Source organism: Larimichthys crocea, chromosome XV, assembly GCF_000972845.2.
Source record: "Larimichthys crocea isolate SSNF chromosome XV, L_crocea_2.0, whole genome shotgun sequence".
NCBI lineage: Eukaryota > Metazoa > Chordata > Actinopteri > Sciaenidae > Larimichthys > Larimichthys crocea.
In genome coordinates this window covers 1,621,325-1,645,172 of record NC_040025.1, presented here as the reverse complement: position 1 = coordinate 1,645,172, position 23,848 = coordinate 1,621,325, and the positions used below count along the sequence as shown (strand labels likewise).

Here is a 23,848-nt window from a genome sequence, read left to right as displayed (position 1 = left end):
CAAATTCAATTTAAGACTTTATTGCTCCACAAATGCAAGGAAGGAAATCTTCAGGAATTCAGGAATAGAAGAGGAACAGTAGAGCCTTTTTTTTTATTTTTGAGAATGAGAGAACAACCTTCAATTATAATCCCAGCTCAGTGTTTATCAGTATAAATAAATAAAAGTAAAAAATAAATAGGCTATTAAATACAGTATAAAACAACAGGCAAAAAGAAAGCGGTTTGCTGTTTGATGAAGGAACTCACAAAATGTTTGTAAAGGTGGTAAAAGTGAAAGGCAAAGTGAAAAATAATCAGGTAAATGGTGAATTTATACAAAATGTACTTAAATGGAATTGCAACCAGTAAACCAGGGTAATAACAAACAAGGAATCCCTTTTTCCAAAGATAGATCTATCAGCTACAATAGAATCAAAGATACATTTTAAAATACAGTAAAAATTCAAGTAAAGGAAGGTGTACATCAGTAACACAATTGCAGTCATCAATTAAGAGCACTGGGGAACCTGTCTGCTATACACTTCCCACTACACTGGAGAGCCGCTTCATTAAAACAGGCAGAAGCCTCCCTCTAATGTTCCACAAACAGGCACTTTAAAATGTCTTTAAATGTCTAGAATGAGCACTAAATTGTCAAAGCATGTCATTTCGTCGCATTGACACGTTACTCAAACCAACAGAAATATGAATATTTGTATAGCTTCTAAAAAACTAAATGAGACATTGAAATTGCAAACCAAACTATTATTAAGTATGAAATCATCTCAACCATAACATCATCATTAAATCTTTTTTGCTTTTTTTCAGGGCACTTTTAGCAAACTTCATCCTCTTCCTCTTCATTACTGACATGCTACAAACAGATGAATTGCATCCTAATTCATTTCATTCACACAGTTTCTCACTTCGATACCCTTTCTTTTGTGTTCAGGAATTTGTGTATAATAGCCCTTTACTTGCAATTCTGAGGCAAACCAAGACAATAAGATTCTTGATCCAAGTGCTACATTTTAAGTTTAAATCCCAATGTTTTTGGTAACTGCCCAAACACGAAGAGACAAAAGAAAAAAAAGTTAATCTGTACAAAAAGAGTACCTTATATTTATCCTCTCTTTTTTCATATAACATCACGTATATGATAATAGCTTAATTTCTGAGCCAACACGTGAGTCCATCTGTGTTTTCACACCTAAGCAACACCATCTCTTTAACTTTGGGCCAGCTCACGCTCATTTCAGCCCACTTGACACTCCGTCCTCATTGGTTTAACAGGGAGTGGACCAAAGTGCCAATTAAAAGGAGACGCCATAATATCAGCACCAACCACAACCTGAGCCATGGCTGGACTCCACTGCTCACATACTATTACGCTTACTGTGCTTCCTTTGTTTGTTTGATACTGGATGCAACAAGCTCAGGCTGCAATTTTGAAGCCGTTCCCAGAAACGGCTTGATTGTTGATTTTTATGAAGCAGGAATGCGAAATGAAGAAAAAAAAATAAATGCATGAGCAATGAATTGTATCTATACTGAAGACATGGATAATAAAAATAGATATCTAAATATACAGTCTACTTGATACAGCTATTGTCATATATTTGCTCGATTCCCGTGTGGATAAGATGAAAAAAATCAAAAAATGTACAGTAAGTCAGTCTGATTCAGTTGGCCTCAAAGGATGGCACAGTTCTCTTGGTCCTGCCGATCCAAAGCCGTCCCTGCAGTTTCGCTCCAGCTCAGCATAGAGTTCAAAGGGCTGCCTGCTTCAGTGCACGAATTTAATTCCCTTCGTTGTCACGATCACACTGCAAACACGCTCAGGGTACTGGTCTGGTCCTTTAAACCCAAGATACTGTAGGCGATTCTTTTCAAATGGCCAGGCAGCCTCACCCCGATGTTTTTTATATCCCTGAAAGAGAGAGACATGACAGAATATAACACAAGCTGCACATGGCTTTACACTTTTGGCCTCATTCCAACACTCTTCACGCACATCCTTCCTGCCTCTCAAACCTTGTGGTAATCACTCATCAAACGTAACAAAACGCCAGCTGACTCTTGTTTGACTGCTGAACCAGTAAAGCAAGGTGGGGTGTGTTCCAAGTCAGAAATCTGCAGAGGTTTCAATCTGTGTTGACATTTAGGGAAAATACTGGGGGTTCACTCATCGGGAGCACATGATACAAACCTGCAAAAGCCCTGCAACACAGCAGTCTGAAGTCAAAGCCTTAATTACAGCCTTAATTACTTAACGAGGATTCTCCCTGTTGACCATGAATCACTTGTCTGGCAAGCAGAGGGTGGGTTGTAAATAACTGCTGGTTTTCAAAGAGTGCTACCAGATGCCCTGAGATGGAAACATGGGGCCATGAAATCACACCATTCTCTATGACAAATACTTCAAAAGGGTTTGTCGTCTGCTTTACAGTCTGCACATCTTCCCAAATCATGAGCTGAGATACGTATACCATGGCAGAGGAAAGAGGAGGGGGTTCCTTTTGGCTGGTCATGCGGTTAGGAAAAGCTCTGGCCCTCGTTATTTCCCCAAAACAGCCTAACATTATGTGCTTCACTAAGACTTTTTTTTCCCCAAAAGGTTGAGCCAATTTCATTAAATTGCCTCCTTAGCACTCCTACACATCTGAGAAGATTCAATTGCCGTAAACTAGCCTGTGAGAAGTTCAGGGGGTACATTGCGAGCGCACCTCCTCAATCTTTCTGAAAGTACAAATGTGCCAACTGCAGGGCTTTAAACCTCGTCCATCTATTTCAGTTGCTTAATCTCATCTAGTCGCTCCCACTCCACAGACTATTCTCTCATCTTTCCTCCCTCCTTTAATGTCGAAGAAGCCACAAAAGGCCTTTGCCCTTAACAGGCAAAACTGGTGGTTTTTGGGGGCTCGAGCAAAAAGTGCGGCCTAGGGCAGCTAGTGTGTGTGGGTGAAGGGAGGGATGAGAGAAAGAATGGAGAGAGGGAGGAAGAATAAGGACTGTAGCGACCACAAGCCACCACCACCAGCCTACCACAAATGAGCCCACTCCTTCTCCTTCCCTCCATTATTTTTTCCATCTCAAACATTTCTCAAGTTGTAACTGAGGTTGGAGATTATATTGTGCGCAAACTATTCTTCTGGCTGTTAAAACATTTTAAGGAAAACAAATGCATAAGCTACTAGCAGGAAGTTCATAACAGACTTCTCAGGAGGAAAAACTTCCTTGTGCCATATGTTGGCTATAAATCATGGCATAATTTGAGGACAGAGTGTTCCTCTTCTTTGGCAGACTTAACAAGTCAGTAAATAAATAGACCTAAACGTATTACGTGAAACCATGTCCCACTTACTCGTTCTTCATCTGCAGGACTTGGTCCATGGTGACGACCCCAGCGCAGGTGAAGTTTTCACTATACTGACTCATCTTGATGGATTCCAGCCACTCGGATACCGACCTGAAGGGGGAACCGTCCGAGCCACTGGTGCTGGGCAGACGTATGGATACGCTGCAAGCAAAGAAACGTAGATCTAAATGATAATGATAATCAGCAGGCTTTCCCACAACAAAGGTGGATGACTGAAGACTGTAATTATGGTGCAGGAAGTTAGTGATAAAAACCAGTTGGAGCAGTCAGGGCGAGAACTGATTAAGATATGAGCAAGACAGCCTTTTGTCCTTTCTCACTATTTCTAGCTTTAATGCTCGCTTACAAAAGAGAAACTATGCATTCATGCACATACAGCGGAGCTTTAGTAATCCACTGCGAGGGGTGTTCACACATTTCTTTCATTAGCCTGGCAGGCAAAGTGTCAAGATGTCCTTTTAATGGTTTAAGTAGAACATCTTAAAGCCATTCTCTTTTCCTCCCAAAACTACAATAAACACACACAGCCCGTTTTTGACTTAAGGTAGATGTGCAGCTGCTGCCAGTTTTTAACAGCTTTGAAGCAGGTCTGGGTCAAATCTAAAGAAAGTCGAAACAAGTCCAGCTTAACCAGGTCTTCTTCAAGTGGGTCGAGACAAGTCTGAATCAAGCGTGAGTCAAAGATTTAAGTCTTATTTAGCTTATATTGCTCCAAGATGTTTACATGAAAACACAAGACTACTTCTTTAGTCTTTAGATCACAAAGTCAGGTCTTAAGTCTTCATTTTTTTGACGTGAAGTCAGAATGTGGCCACTATTCAAAAATAATGTTGTTTTTTTAGGATAACAGAGCTCTTTCTAAAGAGAAGTTAAGTGTATAATTTTAGGGTTTTATGCTGCATAAATAGATAACATCAACCAGAAGGGAAAATGAAAGAGTGCAAAAGGAGTCACGGAGGAGACATGAGTGACACTAAAAGTGGAACGTCTATTGCGAAACTTGTTCTCTATTACAGAGTTGTTTCCAAGAACTTGTCGCTGATAGTGGCAGGTACTGAAGTTTTTGAGCTTGATGGATTTCAAGATCTTAGGCTGATATGTCAATAAATCTTACCGTGGGTCAAAATCTGCAATGGTCTTCAGGGAGTCCGGGCTCCGCAGCAACTTGTCCAACAGGTTGACGATGTCTCCAAAGCGCGGCCTCTTGGAACGATCCTGCAGCCAGCACTGCAACATCAGCTGGTAAACGGCTGAGGGACAGTCCATCGGCGCCGGTAGCCTGAAAGCCTCGTTGATAGCCTTCATCACCTGAAGGAAGTTCAATTGACGAATCAGATTTAGGTTGGCTAAAAACCTCAGAGAAAAGTACAATCTGTACACTTGCTGTGATCACTGAAACTTACCTCATGGTTACTCATGTCCCAGTAAGGCCTTTCACCAAAGGCCATGACCTCCCACATCACGATGCCAAAACTCCACACATCGCTAGCTGAGGTGAACTTCCTATATGCTATTGCTTCTGGAGCCGTCCAGCGAATGGGGATCTTACCTCCCTGTTTAGGAAATAAAAACTTCAGATTAGAGAGAGAGAAACAAAAAAAGGTCTCAAGAATCTTAAAAAACCATCATGCTGTAAATCTTTTTTAAGACATATCTACTTACACTTGTGGTGTACGTCCCCTCAGGATCGTCTTCCAGCACCCGGGACAAGCCAAAGTCTGACACTTTACACTCCAAGGTGTTGTTGACAAGGATGTTGCGGGCTGCTAGGTCACGGTGGACGTAACTCATGTCAGAGAGGTACTTCATGCCTGCAGCGATGCCACGCAGCATGCCAACCAGCTGGAAGGAGGCAAATTCGCCATCATGGTCCTTAGGGGAGAAAAAAAGAACAGAAGAACAAGAACATTTTAGTTTTGTGGCCAAAACAAGAAAAAACAGACAAGATAGTAGAGAACTTGTTAGTAATTGTCAGCCAGTACAATAGTTTGTGGTGGACTTACCCTAAGGTATCTGTCCAGTGCTCCATTCTCCATGTATTCAGTCACGATCATGGCATGTTTGACTGCACACACACACCACAAAAGAACAAATTATGTTGATGGATCACGAAAACAGGCAACAAAAAAAGAGAGAGAGAGAGAGAGAGAGAGATAAGTAATCAAAAAAGGAACCAAAACTCACAGAAGTCCTTACATTTGGTCACCACCCCCTCCAGCCGAATGATGTTCTGGTGGGAAAACTGGCCCATGATGGAGGCCTCGCTTAGAAAGTCCTGCCTCTGTTTCTCTGTGTAGCCCGGCTTCAGCGTCTTGATAGCTACTGCTACCTCTTTCCTGCCCGGCACCTTCAGAATACCACGGTACACTTCACCAAACTCCCCTGAAGGAAATCCAGAGACAAGTGAATTTAGAAAAATGATATCGTATCACTTTGATTAGTTTTCTCAGGTTTCTAGCTGCAGGGAGTTTGATGTGCAACAGAGTGAAAACAAGGAAGTCTCTGCTGCTGTTTTGCCTGAGGCTCTCTCGCAGAGGTGTGTTCTGGCCGGGTGTTGAGAGAGAGAGCCTATGTTGTATAACTGGTGGATGGCCTGTGGTGTCGAAGCATGGGAATCAGCTGTCACATGAGGAGAGAAAGGGTTGGAGGTGGGGGGGGGGCACGGTCGTGAGAACTGAGGAGGGGGGTGTATGTTGAAAAAAGTCTGTCGGTTCAAAGGGTAAAGGTGGTCACACTTGAATAAACGTATCATGAATGAAAGATCTGGGCAGGGCCCGTGGAAGATGCTCTGATATCGTTCCAAAATACTGATTCAGCAACACTTTCTTTGTGTAATTGTTCATGTCAACTTGAGATCCCACAACCTACAGTTGCCACACAACAAAATGTCTCAACTTGTTGTGTTAGAACTCAGCCAGATAGATGTTAATCTCACTAAAGTAACCACTGTCAGTCAGCCTGTTAAGCTCTGGAAAATGCACAATATAAACATCGAATTTGGGGATTGGGAAAATCTTTCAACATCGCTGTGTTAAGCCCCACAGCAGATTGTCTCAACAGAGCTGTCACTCACCAGCTCCAATGACTTTTTGTTTGGTTATGTGGCTGGGGTGGATTTCAGTGGCAAACTTCAGGACGGCTGTGTTGGGGTCCTCGTATGTATGTGGATCCACGTAGGTTTTCAGAGGCTTCAGTTGCTCTGTGAGACAAAGAAAGAAAATGGTTGTCATTGTTAATAGAATAATAATGAATGAAGTGAAATAAAGAGATGAGAGAGTTTTTTTATCTACCTGAGCTGGAGAAGTAGGTGTCCTCTGCTCCTTGCCTGGTGTGAGAGTTTCTTTTCCTGAACAAAAAGAAAAAGCCCATCTGCAAATTAATATCCCACTTTCAAAGAACAAATGTACTTTTGTCTTTATATCATTTGCCTGCTTTAATATCAATAGCACATAGCAACCTTTGTAACCATTTTTCAAGACGTTCTAAAGCTTTCAAAAGGATACCGACACTGGTGCAATGCGTCCATTCAAACAGAAGAAGCCTTTTGATAAAGGCTGACGAAAGACTGTGTTTGCCGAGCCGATTTAAAGACTCAAAGACAGACAAGCAGGCGGGAGGGAGGTGGACAGACGGGCTACAGTCTGCTACAGTACAGGCCCAGGTCACCTTTACAAAGTGCCTGTGGCCTGGTACAGAGGGAACCGAGCGCCTCTTATCACCAACAATGTACCACCCCGGACTAATTTCCTTTCAAAGGACCCAACACTCACTAGAATATAACCATTGAGCAGTGACAAGGCACATTCAATGTAAATTCTTCCCTAGTGAGTGCAGGGACACAGATCCAGATAAAGAGAAAGAGAAAGTTGGCTAAAGGAAGAGAAAAGGAGAGAGGTGAGGAGAGAGTGAATGCAAAGGGCATTTGGAGGCCCCACAAAGGAAGGGCAAAAGAATGAGAGAGGAAGCCACTGAAGGAGGGTGCATTCTGACTGATTAACGGGACAGACAGACAGACAGACAGACAGACAGACAGACAGACAGACAGAGCAGCAGAGGGGGGCAGTTACTAACCGTCTGCGTACAAACAGGACCATGGCCACTATGAACAACATGGTTGCTCCTCCAACTGCTGCAATGATGATTGCTGTGCTGTTTGATTGTTCTGGAAAAGGCAAGTGAAGAAAAAACATACATCAGAGAAATCCAATTATTAAACAAAGCAAGTGAAACTTCTTTTTTATGGTGGTTCTCCTCCGTACCTCCAAGCAAGGTCTCAAACTGTTCCTCCATGCTAGATCCTCCAGCGCTGCCATCGCTGCTGAAGGCCTGCACCCTGAACAGGTAGGCCGTGCCTGGAGCTAGGTCATTGATCTGTGCAAAGTTCTTCTCCTGTTTGAGTACGATGAATGTAGTCACATCCAAGTTATCATCCTGGAAGACAGGGAGAAATTCAGTACTGTGGCATCTGCATCCTTGCGTCCATGATGATGGTCAGATCAGTAACTCCTGAGCTTAAAATGATGCCTGTTGATGTGCTTTTTAAATTCAACAATTTCAATTCTTGAAACATGTAAAGGGGTAAATTTATAATAATACCTAAAATGAACTTTTACATTTCAACACATATCGTTAAAAAACACAAAAGTGACGCACCTTCTTGCAGTAGGTGAGCTCATACCGGATGGGCCGGTGTTGGACCCGTGGTCGAGGGGATACATCCCAGGAAAGCGACAAGCTTGTGGAGGACCTCTCAACCAGTCGCATCGTGGTAATCTTTGGGGGATCTGAGAGAGAGGTAGAGTAATACTTCAGTATGTTTGGGATGTGAAAATATGGCTGCATTGATAATCTGAGAGTTCATCTCACTCTAACTTGCAGAGCTGTCACTGGCTCACAGATAGCATCTGTCATTACTGCAGCAAACATGGCATCACTGCCCTGCCTCATATCAGCAGCACTCACCTGTGTAGAGCAGAGATGTAGTCAGAGCACTGGTGGATGGTGGTTTATTAGCCCGTGGTTCTGCGTCACTCATGAACAGCGACACACCGCTATGTGCCTCCACGGTGAAAGTGTAGTTGAGATGAGCGTCCAGCTCGCTCACTGAAACCTTGGTGTCGGTCAGGCCCGTGCTGGCCGGCTCGTAACGAATTTTCTCTCCACAAGGCTGGCACGCGGTTCCCTCGCAGCGCTGGCATTCAATACTGTAGGTGATGTCGTTTCGACCTCCAGTGTCTTCAGGCGGGCTCCAGGTGAGGAGGAGTTTTCCTGCACTGGTGGTTGTGGCCACAAGGTCTCGTGGGGCAGAGGGGAGACCTGATGAAACACAGATTAGGAAACAATATGGGATGTTAGATAGAGACAGGGAGGGGAACTACAGGAAGCAAAATGTAGGGGAGTCCTTTCTGACATGGCAGCAACAGTATAAAGCATATACTTTATACTAGTTTATAGTTTAGATTCTTAAAACCGCATCTTAGCTATGAGATACAAACTCACAGCTCCAGTATGAGATCAGAAACCACAGTGCTTTGTACTAATATGAGCAGGGGAAAAGATTAATTAGAAAATACATATGCACATCCTGTATTCCACACTTGGAAAGTCACACATGCAAAAGGAATTACCTGGCAGCTTACTGACAGATAATATTTCCAAACTTTTTTTATTGCATGGTTCTCATTAGAGATCAAGGGGACTTGTTACCTGAGCAGGGTCCTGTAGGGGGGTCCGTTGGAGCCCGGTAGAAGCCATACATGCAGGGACAAAATAAAGCTCCAGAGTCCTGCCTCTGGGTGTTGGCAGGACACGGCTCACACTTGTCACTGGATGTTGCTGCTTTGAAGAAGCCAGCCTGACATTCTGCAAACACAAGAAAACATTTGCATTAGCAGGTGAACAAGGACAATAGTGACTTCAGGCAACATCAGTGACAGTGACATGACAGTGCTAAGCCAGTTCCTCTAGATCGCGCAAGGCTCTTTGAAAGATGTGAACTTTTCACCCTGCATACAACACAGCAAGGTGGAGTGGACATGTTATTATGTCAAGGCTAAAGGTCACATTTGGACAAGCGACAGAGATATGGAAGGAAAAACAAAGGCAAGGTTCCCCACAGTGTTGACTCTACTCATTAAAACACTGTCCGATCCAGCTGAGACGTTGCTCACATGGGCCCAACCCTAAAACAAAAACGCAGATTCCCTGCCTAGCCGGCACTCCTACTCATTATTGCTTCAACCCCCCACTGATGCTGCTTTCTTACTGTCTCTCTCTCTCAACAAACGCAACCAGTCATGCCACATTCCAGGACAGCAAGTCAGTCAGCGAAAAAGGCAGCGAAAATCAGGAAAGAGCCAAGAAATAAAGGAGAACCAGCCCAAAGCAGAGCATCCGTTTGCACTCAACAGGCTATTATATCTTTTCTGTCAGTCTTTTGAAACTGTATCGCCTAGATAAAATGACACATAATTTCACACGTCCAACCCGAGAATAAAGAAGTGCAGGTAGAGGATCCAGCTGCTGCGTAGCAGTCGTGAAATATGAACTTAATATGGTGTGAAATTTTGGAGGGCGCGCGCCATAAAGGAGAGTGAAAATGAGACGGCCCCCCTTTAACTCTGCAAGAGCATTCCGACGGCTGCTGTTCATGCCCTCACACCATCACACATTCATCTACACACACACGCTCGTGTATGCACTGCACACACGCACCCACAACCATATGTATGCACAAAATACACGTACATGTATGCAAAAGCACACCCGTGCACACATGAGTAAATTTGACATCAGAAGAGGGATTATATCCGCTGCCTGTCACCTGTTCATGTCTTTCTGCCAAGTCAATTCAGCAACACATACACACACATATATATATATATAAACATACACACACATTTCCTTCCTTTCTTCAAAGTCGTTCGCCTGGAGCATTTAAATAGCTCATGACAGATGTCATAAGATGTTGATAATGCAAATGAGAGCCAGAAGACAGAAGAGAAATACATAAGAGAGAACTGAAAGAAAGAATGGAAATGAAGAAGAGTCTGGCAGACAAGATAGAAAGAGGACATGATAGCCGGTTAAAATGGAGCATGTGCGAGAGACTGAAGTTCACGCCAGTGATCCGGGGCGAAGCAATGAAACATTAAGTCAAATGCAAACACGCAAATTCCAACAGGGGCGAGTTGAAAAGCAGAGCCAAGGACAAAGACAATATCAGATTCACTCAGAGATACTGTCTCTGTCTATGGCTGCCTTTCACTGCGGTTGACTTGAGTGAAGTTCCCTTTGGAAGCCAAAAGTGACCACACACAAGACGGAAAGCACACGGCTCCCGCTCCATTTAGGTCATATCAAGGGGATTTACTCGATTGACCATGAGCTTCACTTCGGCTCCATTCAGCTTTTTCTATTGCGGTTCACCGAGTTGCGGCGGAGCTGCCGTGAAGAGGTGTGTATTAAATGAAGAGCATGACAACAGTGGTAGAAAGAATCATACTCAGTATGAAAAGAATTTGTAAGTTTGTCCAATAGGCTTGCATGTTAGTCAATCCTCCCCTCAAAACAGCATCTCCTCTCCGTCTTGGCCAGCTGTTTCACCAGCAGCCACTGCTACTCATTAACGCGAATGAGGCAGAGGTTGGGCGAGGCAGAGGAGATGTGCTATGGAAGAACAGAAGGTTCAAGAAAGAAAGAGAGGAATACTGTATCCTGCTGAGGACTGAAGAAAAGGGGGGAGAAAGAAAAGAGACAGGCCAGGGCAAACTCTTCCATTGAGAAGGGGGAACAGCTGCTGTCTCAAAACCCAATTCATACCCCTACCTCTCCTCCTCGTAATCCCCAAATTCTTTCCTCCCCTCCTTTCTCTCCTCCCAGTCCTCACTAAAAAGGCTCCCAGCTAACCCATTAACATTGCTATTCACCACTGACCAGCAGGCAAGGAGAATGCCATGCCATTCAAGTGCTGAAAGAAAAAACATACACACACAAGCATTGCAGATGGGAATAGCCGAAATGCCACATGGCAACTGAATAGAGGAGGACTAGCCTCTTTTTGGAGCGACAGTGCAGGCTGCAATGCATCGTGGTCAGGTCTGCGGAGATGATGGCCTTACACTGCGAGCCGCCTCTATAATCAAGATGCATTCCAGTGCACACCACCCAACAGGAGGCCTGTAGCAGAGCGCCTTCACTGCAGCTTCAGTTTCAGCCTCAGTTTCTCTATTACAAAGGTGAAGGAGTTTGTGTGTCTTTACGCATACGAGTCACAATGACTAGATGATTCTCTGCTGAGGTATTTAACAAGAGGATTCCTCGACAAAAGAGCAAAGTCCGGTGAAAGGAAACCTCTTGGTTCCATGGAGAAAGGCGGAGGGGGGACTTTGGATTGTTGCTGGACACAACAGGAAGCAGGAAGTGTGAGGCTGATGCAGCCTTCCTTCCTAGAGCAGCCAATCAAAGCATGGAAACACAGGGGAGCGTGACCAAATGAAGAACCAGCGCTATGACTACCACAGTCCACAGAATAATAACTGTAAAGGAAGCTGAAATGTGTTGACCCAACATGAACACAGGCACTAAACCCAAAGGGGGGTACCTAAGATGTACATGTATACAAAGGTCTCGAAGCCTCTTCTGAGTTGAAACATCTGACAAACTTAAACTGACCAGTTTTTCCCTCCCTTATTGCTACAGAGCAAAGAACTGTTTGTCATTTGAGAGGCCCCGCTTGCCTCAAGTGCCTCTGTGTTTGTTTATTGAGAGTGAGTGCAGGAGCCTGTTATATTCGGGGAGCCCGAGTGGCTCTGCAAGCCCCCAAGGGCCTCCAGGTTTGTCGGCAAATGTTAAGATCGATGAGATGGTGACAGTGATGAATGCATGGTCGGATAGATGGATGAATGGGGTAACATGGTGGCTTGACAACAGAAATTGCCCTCAAGACTGGAGGAGTAAGTGGTAGGGGGGCCTTCCCCACAATCGAGTCCGGAGCTGGGCTTTAAAAAGGCAGAAAGGTCATGTCTGCCTGAGGGTAGTCATACCGTGTATGGCTTACAGGGAGTCAGCGGCCAACTAAAACAAACACATGCTCGCAGTTAGGAGGAGGAGGCGGAGGAGAAGGGCGAAAGAGTTGCAGCAGGAGACGGTGGCTTGTCTCATGAGGAAGGAGGTTAAATCCAGAAGTATGGCCAGTGAACAAAAAACATCTTAGAAAAATAAATCCATAACAAATACATACAATGTTTAAATCTTTATCAGGGCCTCCAAACATATCTGGAGCCAAGTGGCTCCTCGCTTTGTCTGTGCCCTCTTCTACTTCACCTCACCCCCCTCACCCCCCTCTTTTCATTCCAGAGTTAGCCAGATCCGTAATTGCAATATGTCATGTCATTTTGTTTGTATGCAGAGTGACAACATGTCATTAGCATTTTGGGGGGAGTCGGGCTGTGGTAGAACAATGAGGGTCTCTGATGGGGGATGTGAGCCGGTAACATGAGCCAGGGGTCACTGAGGTAGTGTAGGGGAGGGGGGGAGCAGGGGGCAGTAAAGGTGTAGGGGCTGATGGAAGTGTGTGTGTGCATGTGTGTGTGTGTGTGTGTGTGTGGAGGGGGGCATTAGTCAAAAGGATTAGCTGACCAATGGAGCAGCTGTAAGGGCATTACATCTGTTTTACAATTGCACTCAGGCTTTCATCTAGGGTTGTTAACAAACACAATAAATTCCCTGATCCCCTTTCTCCTCTCTCTCCATCTATCCACTCAGGCTCATCAACAGGAGGAGGCATACAGGGAGTGAAAAGTAGAGTCACGGAGGCACAAAACATACTCCACATGTTCTAAAGTAAAGCAGACACTCTGAGGAAACCAATCCTGGCTGACATAAAAGTCACAGCTTCCAGAGGCCCCAGTTGGACCACAGTCATGGTCATTTGGCCGCTTGTTGCTGGTCAAATCCAGACAGCCAGGTGGCAAACACAACACTTTTATTTTACTACACAATGCCGAGCCAACATGTCACACGCTGAATGCCGACAATTGTCTGCTTCCTGGTTTGGGGAAGGGGCCAAAATGGGACCAAATGCACCAATAAACAAAATGACTTATCAGGCAGGACAACAAAATAGAAAGTGGCTGAGCGAGGCCGCTCAGTGTGGAGCGACAATGGAAAGCCCTGAGCCAACGGGTCGGAGAGTCACCGAGGGATTAGGTGACCTCCGGTTTCCGCTGTGGACTTGTCCTGTTAGCAGTGAAGGGTGGGTGGGTGGATAGTGTGTTGTGCTGGGGGGAGAGGGGGGGTCACTGACTGACAAGGGGGAAGGAAAGTGCTGACCTCACACACTAGCAGTACAATACAATGTGCTTCTCATTGCTTTGGACTCCCCCAACACAACACACACATACATACACACACACACGCAGCCTCCAGGCTCAGGAATGTCACCAAGAGGAAATATGTCCCAACTTCCCCACCACAACCAACACACACGAAAAAAGCCAAGTGAGTGGCTGAGGCTCAGTTATTTGACTAATGACAGACATTTAGAGACTAAATTAGGAGACTGCATTTAAACTCAGTTTGTTGTTTGTTTTTGTTTTTTTATTGTGAAACACTAAACAAGTCAAATTTGATTCAGCTTTGGATAAACCAACACCAGGTTAAAGCTGCACTAACCAATATTTTATATGTTTACAATAGATAAAATGACTATGTCTAAAGTTAGACATGTCGCTTGTAGAAATGAAGCCACAAAAAATTAGCAGTTTCCCAACTTCCCCTTAGCTCTTCTGACCCTTTCAGCCTCATTTCAGTCATTGTTTTAGTTTTCTGGGACACGGCTCGCTGCTAGTTGAACAAACGGAATCATCTAGTAAGCTCAGAAACACTCAAAATGAATGCATATGTTGCTTTGTGTCTGTCGGACGACTAAATGAGCTAGCATTATGTTTTACATTCTGCATATAAACTTTATAAGATGACACTATCCGAGATATTGTGCCGGCAAGTAGCTCAAAATAGATAAATCAGTCAGTGCAACTTTAAACTATTTTTGCGTTGAGACAAAATGTCACTTTTTTAATCTGCCTTATGCTAACAAGAAGACCATCAGTGAATTTGCGTTGACAGGTCGGCCGTCACTGCAGACAATCCAGCAAAAACAGTATGCCATTAATGTCAGTGCGTAGTGTATACATACAAATGGTGACATATCTGATAATAGTTGAAACCAAGTGAGCTCTACGTGTCCTGACACCTCAAAGACTCAGCCATCACACTGATTAAACCACAAATGTGGGATTTGCTCTAATCCACATTAAAGAGTCATAGAGGCCACCAGATCTCCCTTTTGCTACATTTCCTGTCATCTTGTTCACTGTAATTGCCAGTGTTCTAGTCACTCCAAACGTGGCCCAACAAGACGGTGCATGACACCACTTGAAAGTCCCCCCATTATCTAACCAACTCCCTCAAGTTCAGCCCGCTGGGCAGACGTTACCTTGGCACGAGATCTGAAGAATCAACACAGTCAAAATAATCACGGTGGCTTTCAAGAGCCAAGGAAGAAAAAGAGAGGTTATATCCAGCCTGTGCATCTAAATGAGCAGCGGTGTCCGGTAAGTCGGGGACTTACAACTTTTTTTTTAATTTCTGAGACTAGCTACAGGGATCAAAAGCCAAGGATATTCGGTAGAGCAGAAAATTTCAATGTGGGGATTATCCTGCAGGATTGAGATGATTTCATTATGTGAAATCCACAGTAAGCCAACTAAATCAAAACCCTGAGACCCTGAGGTGTGGTGCTGTCTTTGTATACTCCCCATCAGATAAGATGAAATTGCACAAGACTTTGGTCTTAAAAGGTTTGGGGTGATTATGATGAACCAGTTCGCTCAAGGTACGGGCAGACTATCGGCCATCAAACGCTTGCTCTTAAGCTTTCTGTAAGATCTATTTCCAAGTGAACGATCGGCCTTCCAAATCCCATCTTCCATCGTAAAGTGCACAGACAAAAACAAACTGACATCTAAAGTTTACATTTCACCTTCACTAAATGTTTTGGCCTTAACCACTATGTGAATAGGGCCAGTTGGCTTTTCTCTCCCTGTCCACTAAAAACTCTCCGATTGGCAGCATTGTTCAAATTTAGCCTGTATTTATCTTTACGAGTCAGTCGTGGACAAATGTATTTACCAGTGAGAAAGAATAGAGCTGTACACAGTCTAAAGACCCATCAGTGCCGTGTGAAACGGGATGTTTAAACTCTATTGGTGTCATTTTCATGACCTGTATGCCAGCCAAAAATAACAGTCACTCTGTGATTTCACAGAGACAACAAAAACTTCTTGTTTGTCAGTTTGTTATACTTAGGACAGCTTGCGCAACAGTCTGCATCTCTTACGTAAATTGCAGTTAAAACTGTAAAATGACGATGGGAGTCCTCAGATAAGAAACTATCAAATAAATCCAAGACTAGAGGCGGAAAATGGAGGCTAAAATAGAAAGACTCCTCAGGGACAGGCAGGATGTGGGGAGAGAGGTAGAGGACGGCAAAAGAGACTGCACAAAGGCAAAAAAGCATGCAGAACCAGTAGTTACTTCACTTAAAAAGCACAAACACACCCAAGTCAATTACTACCCATACAAATCACTCACCACAGCATAGAGTCACACAACTACAACTTAGTCACCAACTGTTTGTTACATCATCTGAGGATGAGTTTAGAGACACAGACAGAGAGGAAAAGAGGGGGGAGAGGGAGAGAATAGTTTACTGGAACCTCTTTGGCGAGAGGAATAATAACTTTACTGGAACTCAGTGGACAGTTGTTCCACACCATTTTCACCAAGACACCAAAACAGCCCTCAGCAGTCCAAATATTCCACATTGTGTATCTCTTTTAAAATACGGCCTTGTGGAAACTGTGATGTGGGATTAAGCCTTATTTGTTGAGGCTTTAGAGCGACTGCCGAGGTGTGGACCTGGACGGTTCAACACAATCGTGAGGACCAGCCAAGGCAGCCCCATGGTCTTTTGTGGGGTGACACACGGTATGCTGTTCTTTTGTGCCATGGAGGATTATGGGTAAGGAAGGGCGTGATAGGGAACGGAGGAAAACTCCGACAGTGTCAACAATGAGTCACTAGTGGAAACCCACAGCGCTGCTGTCGATTTAAAAGCCAACCACTTAATTGAAAAAAAAAGTTCAGTTTTTTTTTTTTTTGCCAGAATTTAAAAATAAGAAAGTTTATTTTTTCACTGTGGAGGCTGAAAGCACAACATGCTTATTTAAAGCAGGTGGCAATCACTGAAGGGTGCCTCCAACATGTTTTTTGTTATAGTACTTACTGAATATATTATTTTTTTTAACAAATTCCAGTCATGGAACAAAACTAACAACTACTCTGTGCTCCTTTACACCTTTCTCAGCTTATGTCCTCCTCTGTAAGTCGCTTTGGATAAAAGCGTCTGCTAAATGCAATGTAATGTAATGTAATGTAATGAAAAATGACGTCTAAGTGTAGTTTTTTACTTTACTTTGTGCTCATAGAGCATAGAATAGAATAGAATATACATACATTTATAAGTCTGATACATGTGATTCAATTGTTAGTATCTCCACATCAACTCCACATTGATCAATAAAATTATTTATACAATATATATAACATGATAACACTTTGATGAGACATTCTGTATATTCTTTATATATTTTCAGTCTTTTAAGTGTAATTTACTGAAAATACTTGAAAATACTGAACATTTTCTAATAATTTGTATTTTATACATGTTACTCAAGTAAAAGACTTCAATACTAAACTTTTTTTACTATTTATATTTTATTAGAATAAAATAATAATAATAATAAAAATCTGTAGTGTCTACACTGGTAAAGCAGTAAGGAACAGTCTAGTGGAAAAGCAAATAGAAAAAAAAGTCTAAACAAAATAGTGATTAGTTTGACAAAAGGCAGTTTTCATCAGGCTTTCATCAGCTTTGTGAGGGTTGTGGTAATAAATGTAAATCATGAGAGCAGCTTTCATTGTGCTTATTCTATTTCCAATGTATTTTATAATTGACACTTATATATTTTGAGAGCCAAAATAATTCTCTTTCATAGTCATCTGCGCTGCTTTCAGAGAAAACAAAAAGCCCATTTTGTGCCTGACTACTGCTGACTGATATGATTTACAGCCAGCTAATAAAAGCTTTTACATTTGCTCCTCTAAACACTGTGGTAGGTTTCTGCGGCACAGGAAGTGATGCGTTTTATCTTTAGAGTTTGTTTGTCCAAAAGACGGACTCTGTAGTTAACATGAGCAATGACGGCCACCAAGAGAAGAGCCCCACACGCCACCTCCAGAAACCTCAAAAGGGAGTTTAAGAAGGGAAAAAAAAAGATCCTAGAAACACAGTTTGACGGACGAGTGATCTCTAAGCCAAAAACACCACAGCGGTAAGAGCTGATGAGGAGACGGAGACAAAAAACAGATAGAGTCACTTCTACTTTTAACAGGTCCCACAGGGCCGAGGAGTCATAAAACTGAGTGAACACATCACTGAACATGGAAACTTTCAACCTAAGTAAGAAAAAACACCACAATTGAAGTTTTGTGGTTTCTCCCCGAACAGCACGCAGTGCAGGAAAGAAGTGGGGAGAATGATTAACTGTGTGTCTCTATGAGATTCCACTTAAAGCCCGTTGAACCATTCATCTTGGCCCTGCGCTGCAACCCTGTGATTCATTTCCACCTTCATCTATAACTGCCCTCATGCGTCTTCCGACCCCTCATTTAGCTTCATCTCGTGTTTTTTTGGAGCTTGTCTTTGTTTGGTCATTTTAATGTGAGGGCTTGACCTGGAGCTGCTCCCTCTGCACCCCTGGGAATTCCTCAGGTCTGGAGTAATGTTGGGAAAGGCTCCTCCTCAGCAAACTGATCAGGAATGTACCAACCAACAGGGAAGAGGAGGTGGAGGTGGGCTCCTCCAGCCTCACAGGGGAAACACAGCGCTTCATTGTTCTCCTACCTTTGCATTCCATTCCTCACCTCTCTCTGTTTTAAAATCACACCCCTCCACTAAACACAACCTCTCCATCACTTTTGTATAACTTTTCTTTCATTCCTTCCTGGCCTCTCCTCCTCCGTCTCCTCCCTAATCATCTTACCTGGCACTTTCTCGCAGCTAAAAATTATCTACTGACAGAAAACTTCATCGCCATTATCGGTCTGTTGCCAATGGGAGGGAAAATAAGTGGGACACCGAATCTATTATAGGCAGGCTGCATGTGGATTTGCAACTGCCGCCCAAGGTGTGTGTTCCTTAGAGTGATTAAGGTTATTCATACGTGTGTGCGTTTCAGGTCATGCATGAGTGTGTGTTTATGTGCACAAACAAGAGTTCCAGAAAAAGTAGTGAAGGGAGGAGGAGGAGGAGTATTTGTGGCAGATTGGAGTCTTTAGGTGTGCTGTCATGGAACAGGTCTCAACAGGCCCTTGCATGCCAGATTGTGTTGTATATTCACATACGCTGCTGGAGACACACAATACACCCCAAAGCTGAGGCTCAGTTAATGCATGAAAACATAGGAGGAGAGATGGATGCAGAGACAGACAGGGGAACATGTAGTCGGCATGCCCGTTCTCAAGAGGAGGGCGTCTGTTTTCTCTGATGCTTGAGATGAACAAAGTCAGCGAGGCTCAGAAACTTCCTCCCCCCCACCACCACCACCACCCTTGAAGATGCTAATCCATCACAGTACAGTAGCCCCTTGCTTCTTTGATCACTTTCAGTCTCTCTGACAGCCCTCCCCACAACAATATAAAGCACTCTTTGCAGGACTTAAAACACAACTACGCCATAACTACAAAGTCAAAGGATTGAATTATGGTCAGACTATGTAGCACACCCATATCAAGTTAAGAGAACAGATGATAATAAGAGAGAAGGAAATCACCTGATGCAACAGGCTGTAAGTTATAAACTATGACATGTGTTGGGAAAGGTGTTTGAGCAGGATTTCAACACTCATTAAACAGCCGTTTAAATATGTGGTTTCATAGTCAGTCATGACTGTAGCCATAATAAAAGCCTATAAAGATTTGTACAAGATTTTATGTGCTACAAAATGAGTTTCTTACTCAAGAAACGATTACTTTCAGAGTCCAATGGTGAAGTGTGCACTACCAGTGAGTTTCCTTCAGACTGAAATTTTTTCTCATTGGCCAGCTTGAGCCTTGATGACACAAGGGGTGTATCATCAGGAAATGATTAAGGCTTGTCCAAACTTTTCCACAGAATTGTACATAGAATCATAGCTGCAACTCCAAAGCACATTTCTTAATTTTATAGGTATCGGTTCAAGGTCAGGGATGATGCTGGGACATGCACAAGAAGGCCTAAGCATTCCTTCCATTGCAGAGGAGCCATGTTAGCCAAGGGGAGAATTCCACTGAACAATGATAATAACACCTATAATAAATATCCACAGTCTGCCATATGGGCCTGTTTTATAACCTATGGCAGTTTTAAAAAGGGTAAATGGTGACTCATGGCAACTGATTGCTTTAAAAACACACTTTCATGGGAGCTACATGCTTGATTTACATGCATACGGGTTGAAGTGCCTTAGGGTAGAAAGACCTTTACAAATACCGAAGATTCAAGAGCACGCCCTTACCTTGACACACGTCTTTAACTTCTTCATAGCCTGGTTTGCACTGGCACTGTCCAACTGGTACCACCCACTCCCCATCCACAGTGCAGTAGATGCGAGGTAACTCCTCACTGATGGCATTATCCACGCACACACCGTTCACTTCCCTCAGCGCTTGGTTCTCACCTCCAGCCACGGTCTCAGGGAACGACGCAAGACTCTTAACTGTGGCTGGGCAAGTTTTGTAGTAGACCCTGACGGAGAGAAGAGCAATGCAGGCTCCGATATCTTGAAATGCCAAGTAGAAGCCTTTTCGAGACAGGTTCTCCACGACTCTCGTCTCAGTGTTGATGCGCAGTTCATTTTTGCTAGTGATCTCGTCAGGCGCTATCGTGGCCACTTTCTTAAACTGGCCCTTGCGGAAGGTAGTGCCCACGTCTGCATCCGACTCTGATGTGAAGAGGTTGAAGGTTTCTTTGCAGGTCAGCGAGGTGCCATCAAAAGAATTGCAGTCACGTACAATAAACTGAAGTTCAACAAAGACCCGCGAGGCTGATGGACGCCGTTGGATGAACGTGGTGCGCAGCCAGTTGTCCTGCTCACGTTCCCCAACATTGCAGACGGAGTAGGTATAGAACTGAGAGCCGTTCAGGGTCCTCTGGACGACCTCCCACTGAAACAAAACCACACAAACCAACAGAGTTAGAGGTACAAACACTGAACTCTGGGGAGCCCCTAAGCATACTGAGCTGAGCCAAGGTTGTAAGGGAGGCAGAAATAAAAGGGCACCATAGGACTTCACATGAGGGTTCAACCACTGTAATATAAACCTTGAAACAAAAACAGTCTGTGTAGGGAAAAACCATGGTTCTTCGAGTTGCTAATTACCCCCTGTGAATATTTTAACAATCCTTCACAGCAATAACACATTTCTGAATTATGAAGGACTCCACTTTATGGGCCTTTACAGCAAAACAATGCAAAAAAAAACCTCAAGGAGTTTTTGGAGGAAAGCATTTCTGACATTGCAAAAATACCAGATTATTTCCAGTTCAGTCTGTTGTTGCTACTGTTGGCATCTTCCCCAAACAGTGTTGCAGCTCGCATTCTGAATGCTGCCGCAAATATTTTTTGAAAAACATGACAGCATATTTTAGCCTAACCTTGCCTCTGGAGGAACAACTGGCCCCCACAGGGGCAGAACCCGTGGTTTGCTCTCTGCAAGTCGCCACTGTGCTATTAATTAAAGGAATGTGCTTTGTTGGCTGAGTGTGTGGCTCTGCGTAAAAACTTGATGTACAACAGCAGGACTGACACCTCTATTAAACAGCTGGTGAACATTTTTTATAAGGAGTCTTTAAAACTTAAAATAATGATTATCACAAGTGGCAGTAGTTACATGACAAAGGGTGCACAGTAAAAAATGTTTCCAACAACTCAAAAATATCTAACACCTGATTCTCATTAGTGCAAAAAAGTGAAACTAGAGAGTCAAAGCAGCTGTTTAAGGAGAAACCTTTCTTAGAAGTTGGGCGAGACACTGTGAAAAGCACGCCTGCACATGCCTTTGAGGAATCAGTACATGAAATTAGGTTATTTACAGTGAATTTGCATGAGCCTGACTGGCCAATTACTTTAAAACCGCAATATCTAAGAAGGCACACATGCCTGCTGGCAAAAGAGATAACCACAGAATCTGGGTGTAATAGCGCGGCTATTCTCTAGGCACATCTCTCAACATGGACATGTTCCCCTGCTTCAAGGAAAAGGTAGCTTTGACTGATCTGCTCTGTCTAAAACCCCTCCCCTTCTAAAAAGAGGTACCACATGCTGCAAACTTTAAAAGTTAATTGCTCTCTAACATACAATTCTAGAGCTGAAGCCTTGAAACCACAAGAGGCCACAAGTATTCCCAGTTCAGAGCTAGCAGCTATTCTGTCTGCTTAAGCTTTGGTGTAGCCCAGACATGCTCTGCAGGCAACTCCTGATACGATCCTACAACTCCTTCTCATACTCAAGTAACCATTAACTGCCAGATTTTATAGAAACCTGACATGTATACACACCAAGCCTACTTAACAGCTAACCACACAAGTTAAATGGTCAAATATTTCTACATTGGAGGCTCCCTGTTCAACCGGGCCCTTCCTGTAACTACATTTCATGCAGATTTATCCTGAGGCAAATTCCAAGTGGAAACGTGGGAGCTGCTGGAGGAAAAGCTAGAGAGTTACTCACCCCGAGCTTGTCCCCCTGATCTAAGGGCCATGTCAACCATCCCAGTTCACCTCCTGTTGCCTTCATATCCAAAAGAACCTCTGTGGAGACATGAGAACACAGTCAGTACATGAGAATAACCCTTTAAACTAATCAGAAAAGACAAATATTTGACTTGGAATTCATGGATATTAAAATAAAAACCACATACATTTACAAAAGACAGTCATATTAAAATGTCTGCATAATACACCAAAGCTGTCTAGATGTAATTACAGATAGAATTTATCACAACTGACTTCTGTGGTTTAAAAATAGTTTGTTCCAACCTCTGGCTGTGCAAGTTTTATTGGCATTTGCACGTTACGCATGAATCTCTAACGGCTATAATACATACATATTATACAGCACATATATATTGTAAAGATCAAATAAATAAATACAAAAAAGAGAATAAAGTGTGAACCAAAATTTTCAGAGACGCATTGCACTGACAAATCTCCAGAATTCACCTGTTATATGTTAGAAAGTTTAGAGCTGCGCACATGCAGCCTACACTCTCAAACCAACTGATTATCTAACAATACATCTATATTAATATACAACTTCAACGAGCAATAGTTATACATATAATTAAGTTTTCAAAAAATACGACTGAAGACTGTCACCAGATTAAGAACGTGTGTTTCCTGGGTTTAAACTTTCTTAAAGGAGGTTCCCCGCATGGCACGCGTGCTCCAGCAAACTCCAATAAACTCAGAACCAACTTTTAAAGAAATGTTTTTCAAAAGACACTCACCTTCTTTAGTCTGTAGTGTAATTAGAATACCATTAATGAGCACATATGAAAATAATAAAGGTCTGATTCCGGTAAAGAAATCCATTTGGCAAACTTTTCTTTCCCCTCTCTCTCTCTCTCTCTGTCTGTCTCTCTCTCCGCTCCTGGGCTTGGCTGGCTCTCTCTGAGGTGAGTGCTGCGCTCTGCAGCTCATTCACAAACGGCCCCGCGCGTCACTGGCTCCGCCTGTTGGAATGCGTAATGTGTGTATGTGTGTGCGTGGGTGAGTGGGTGGGAGCGTGCGCGTGTGTGTGTGAGTGAGTGGGTGTGCATGGTGCGTCTTCAGGAGCGAGGGGTGTGGAGGAGGTGGAGGAGGGGGGGATGGGAGCTCATGAGAAACTTTCAGGGACTGTCGGAACTTTTGATCTCTGTCTCTGCACATTTAGAACAAGTCGTGCAAGCTCCAGGTCTAGCCTGATGCACCTTTATTTAGCACATTTAGTAAATATATTCATGCCAATAATCTGTGACTAACTTTAGTCATCACCATACTGTCCATACAAACTGTTTTTCAATGAATGTGAAACAACAACTGCGTCAATAATCTACTAAGGCATGGTAAATGGCTATGGTAATTTCCTGACCTGTAAATCATAAATTAGTTCTACAGTACAGAAAAGGATTAGGGCCACATGTGAAAACCTTATTTGAAGTCTGAGTTCAAATTAACAAATACATTTGTCTAAATCCATCCATCCATTTTCCATAACTGCTTATCTTGTCAGGGGCTGCAGCTGACACTGGGCGAGTAGCAAGGTATGCCTTGGATAACTAGCCT

At 43.4% G+C, this 23,848-nt stretch overlaps 1 protein-coding gene across 2 annotated transcripts; it reads right to left on the bottom strand.

Moving 5' to 3' along the window:
* epha2b (eph receptor A2 b) lies at positions 1-23,213 on the bottom strand. Of its 2 annotated transcripts, none has more exons than XM_010741161.3 (17): positions 23,032-23,213; positions 22,254-22,333; positions 20,040-20,688; positions 9,067-9,222; positions 8,323-8,676; positions 8,014-8,144; positions 7,620-7,791; positions 7,432-7,522; positions 6,651-6,706; positions 6,434-6,559; positions 5,545-5,742; positions 5,364-5,425; positions 5,023-5,232; positions 4,764-4,913; positions 4,475-4,668; positions 3,346-3,501; positions 1-1,911 (listed from the first exon to the last, which is right to left on the bottom strand). In XM_010741161.3, exons 1-17 carry the CDS (start codon positions 23,114-23,116, stop codon positions 1,803-1,805), a joined length of 2,979 nt encoding a protein of 992 aa, XP_010739463.2. In that variant the 5' UTR covers positions 23,117-23,213; the 3' UTR covers positions 1-1,802. The 2 variants fall into 2 exon arrangements, with proteins under 2 accessions (XP_010739463.2, XP_010739464.2); XM_010741162.3 differs by having other exon boundaries at positions 5,557-5,742.
* Positions 23,214-23,848: the final 635 nt, after the last annotated feature.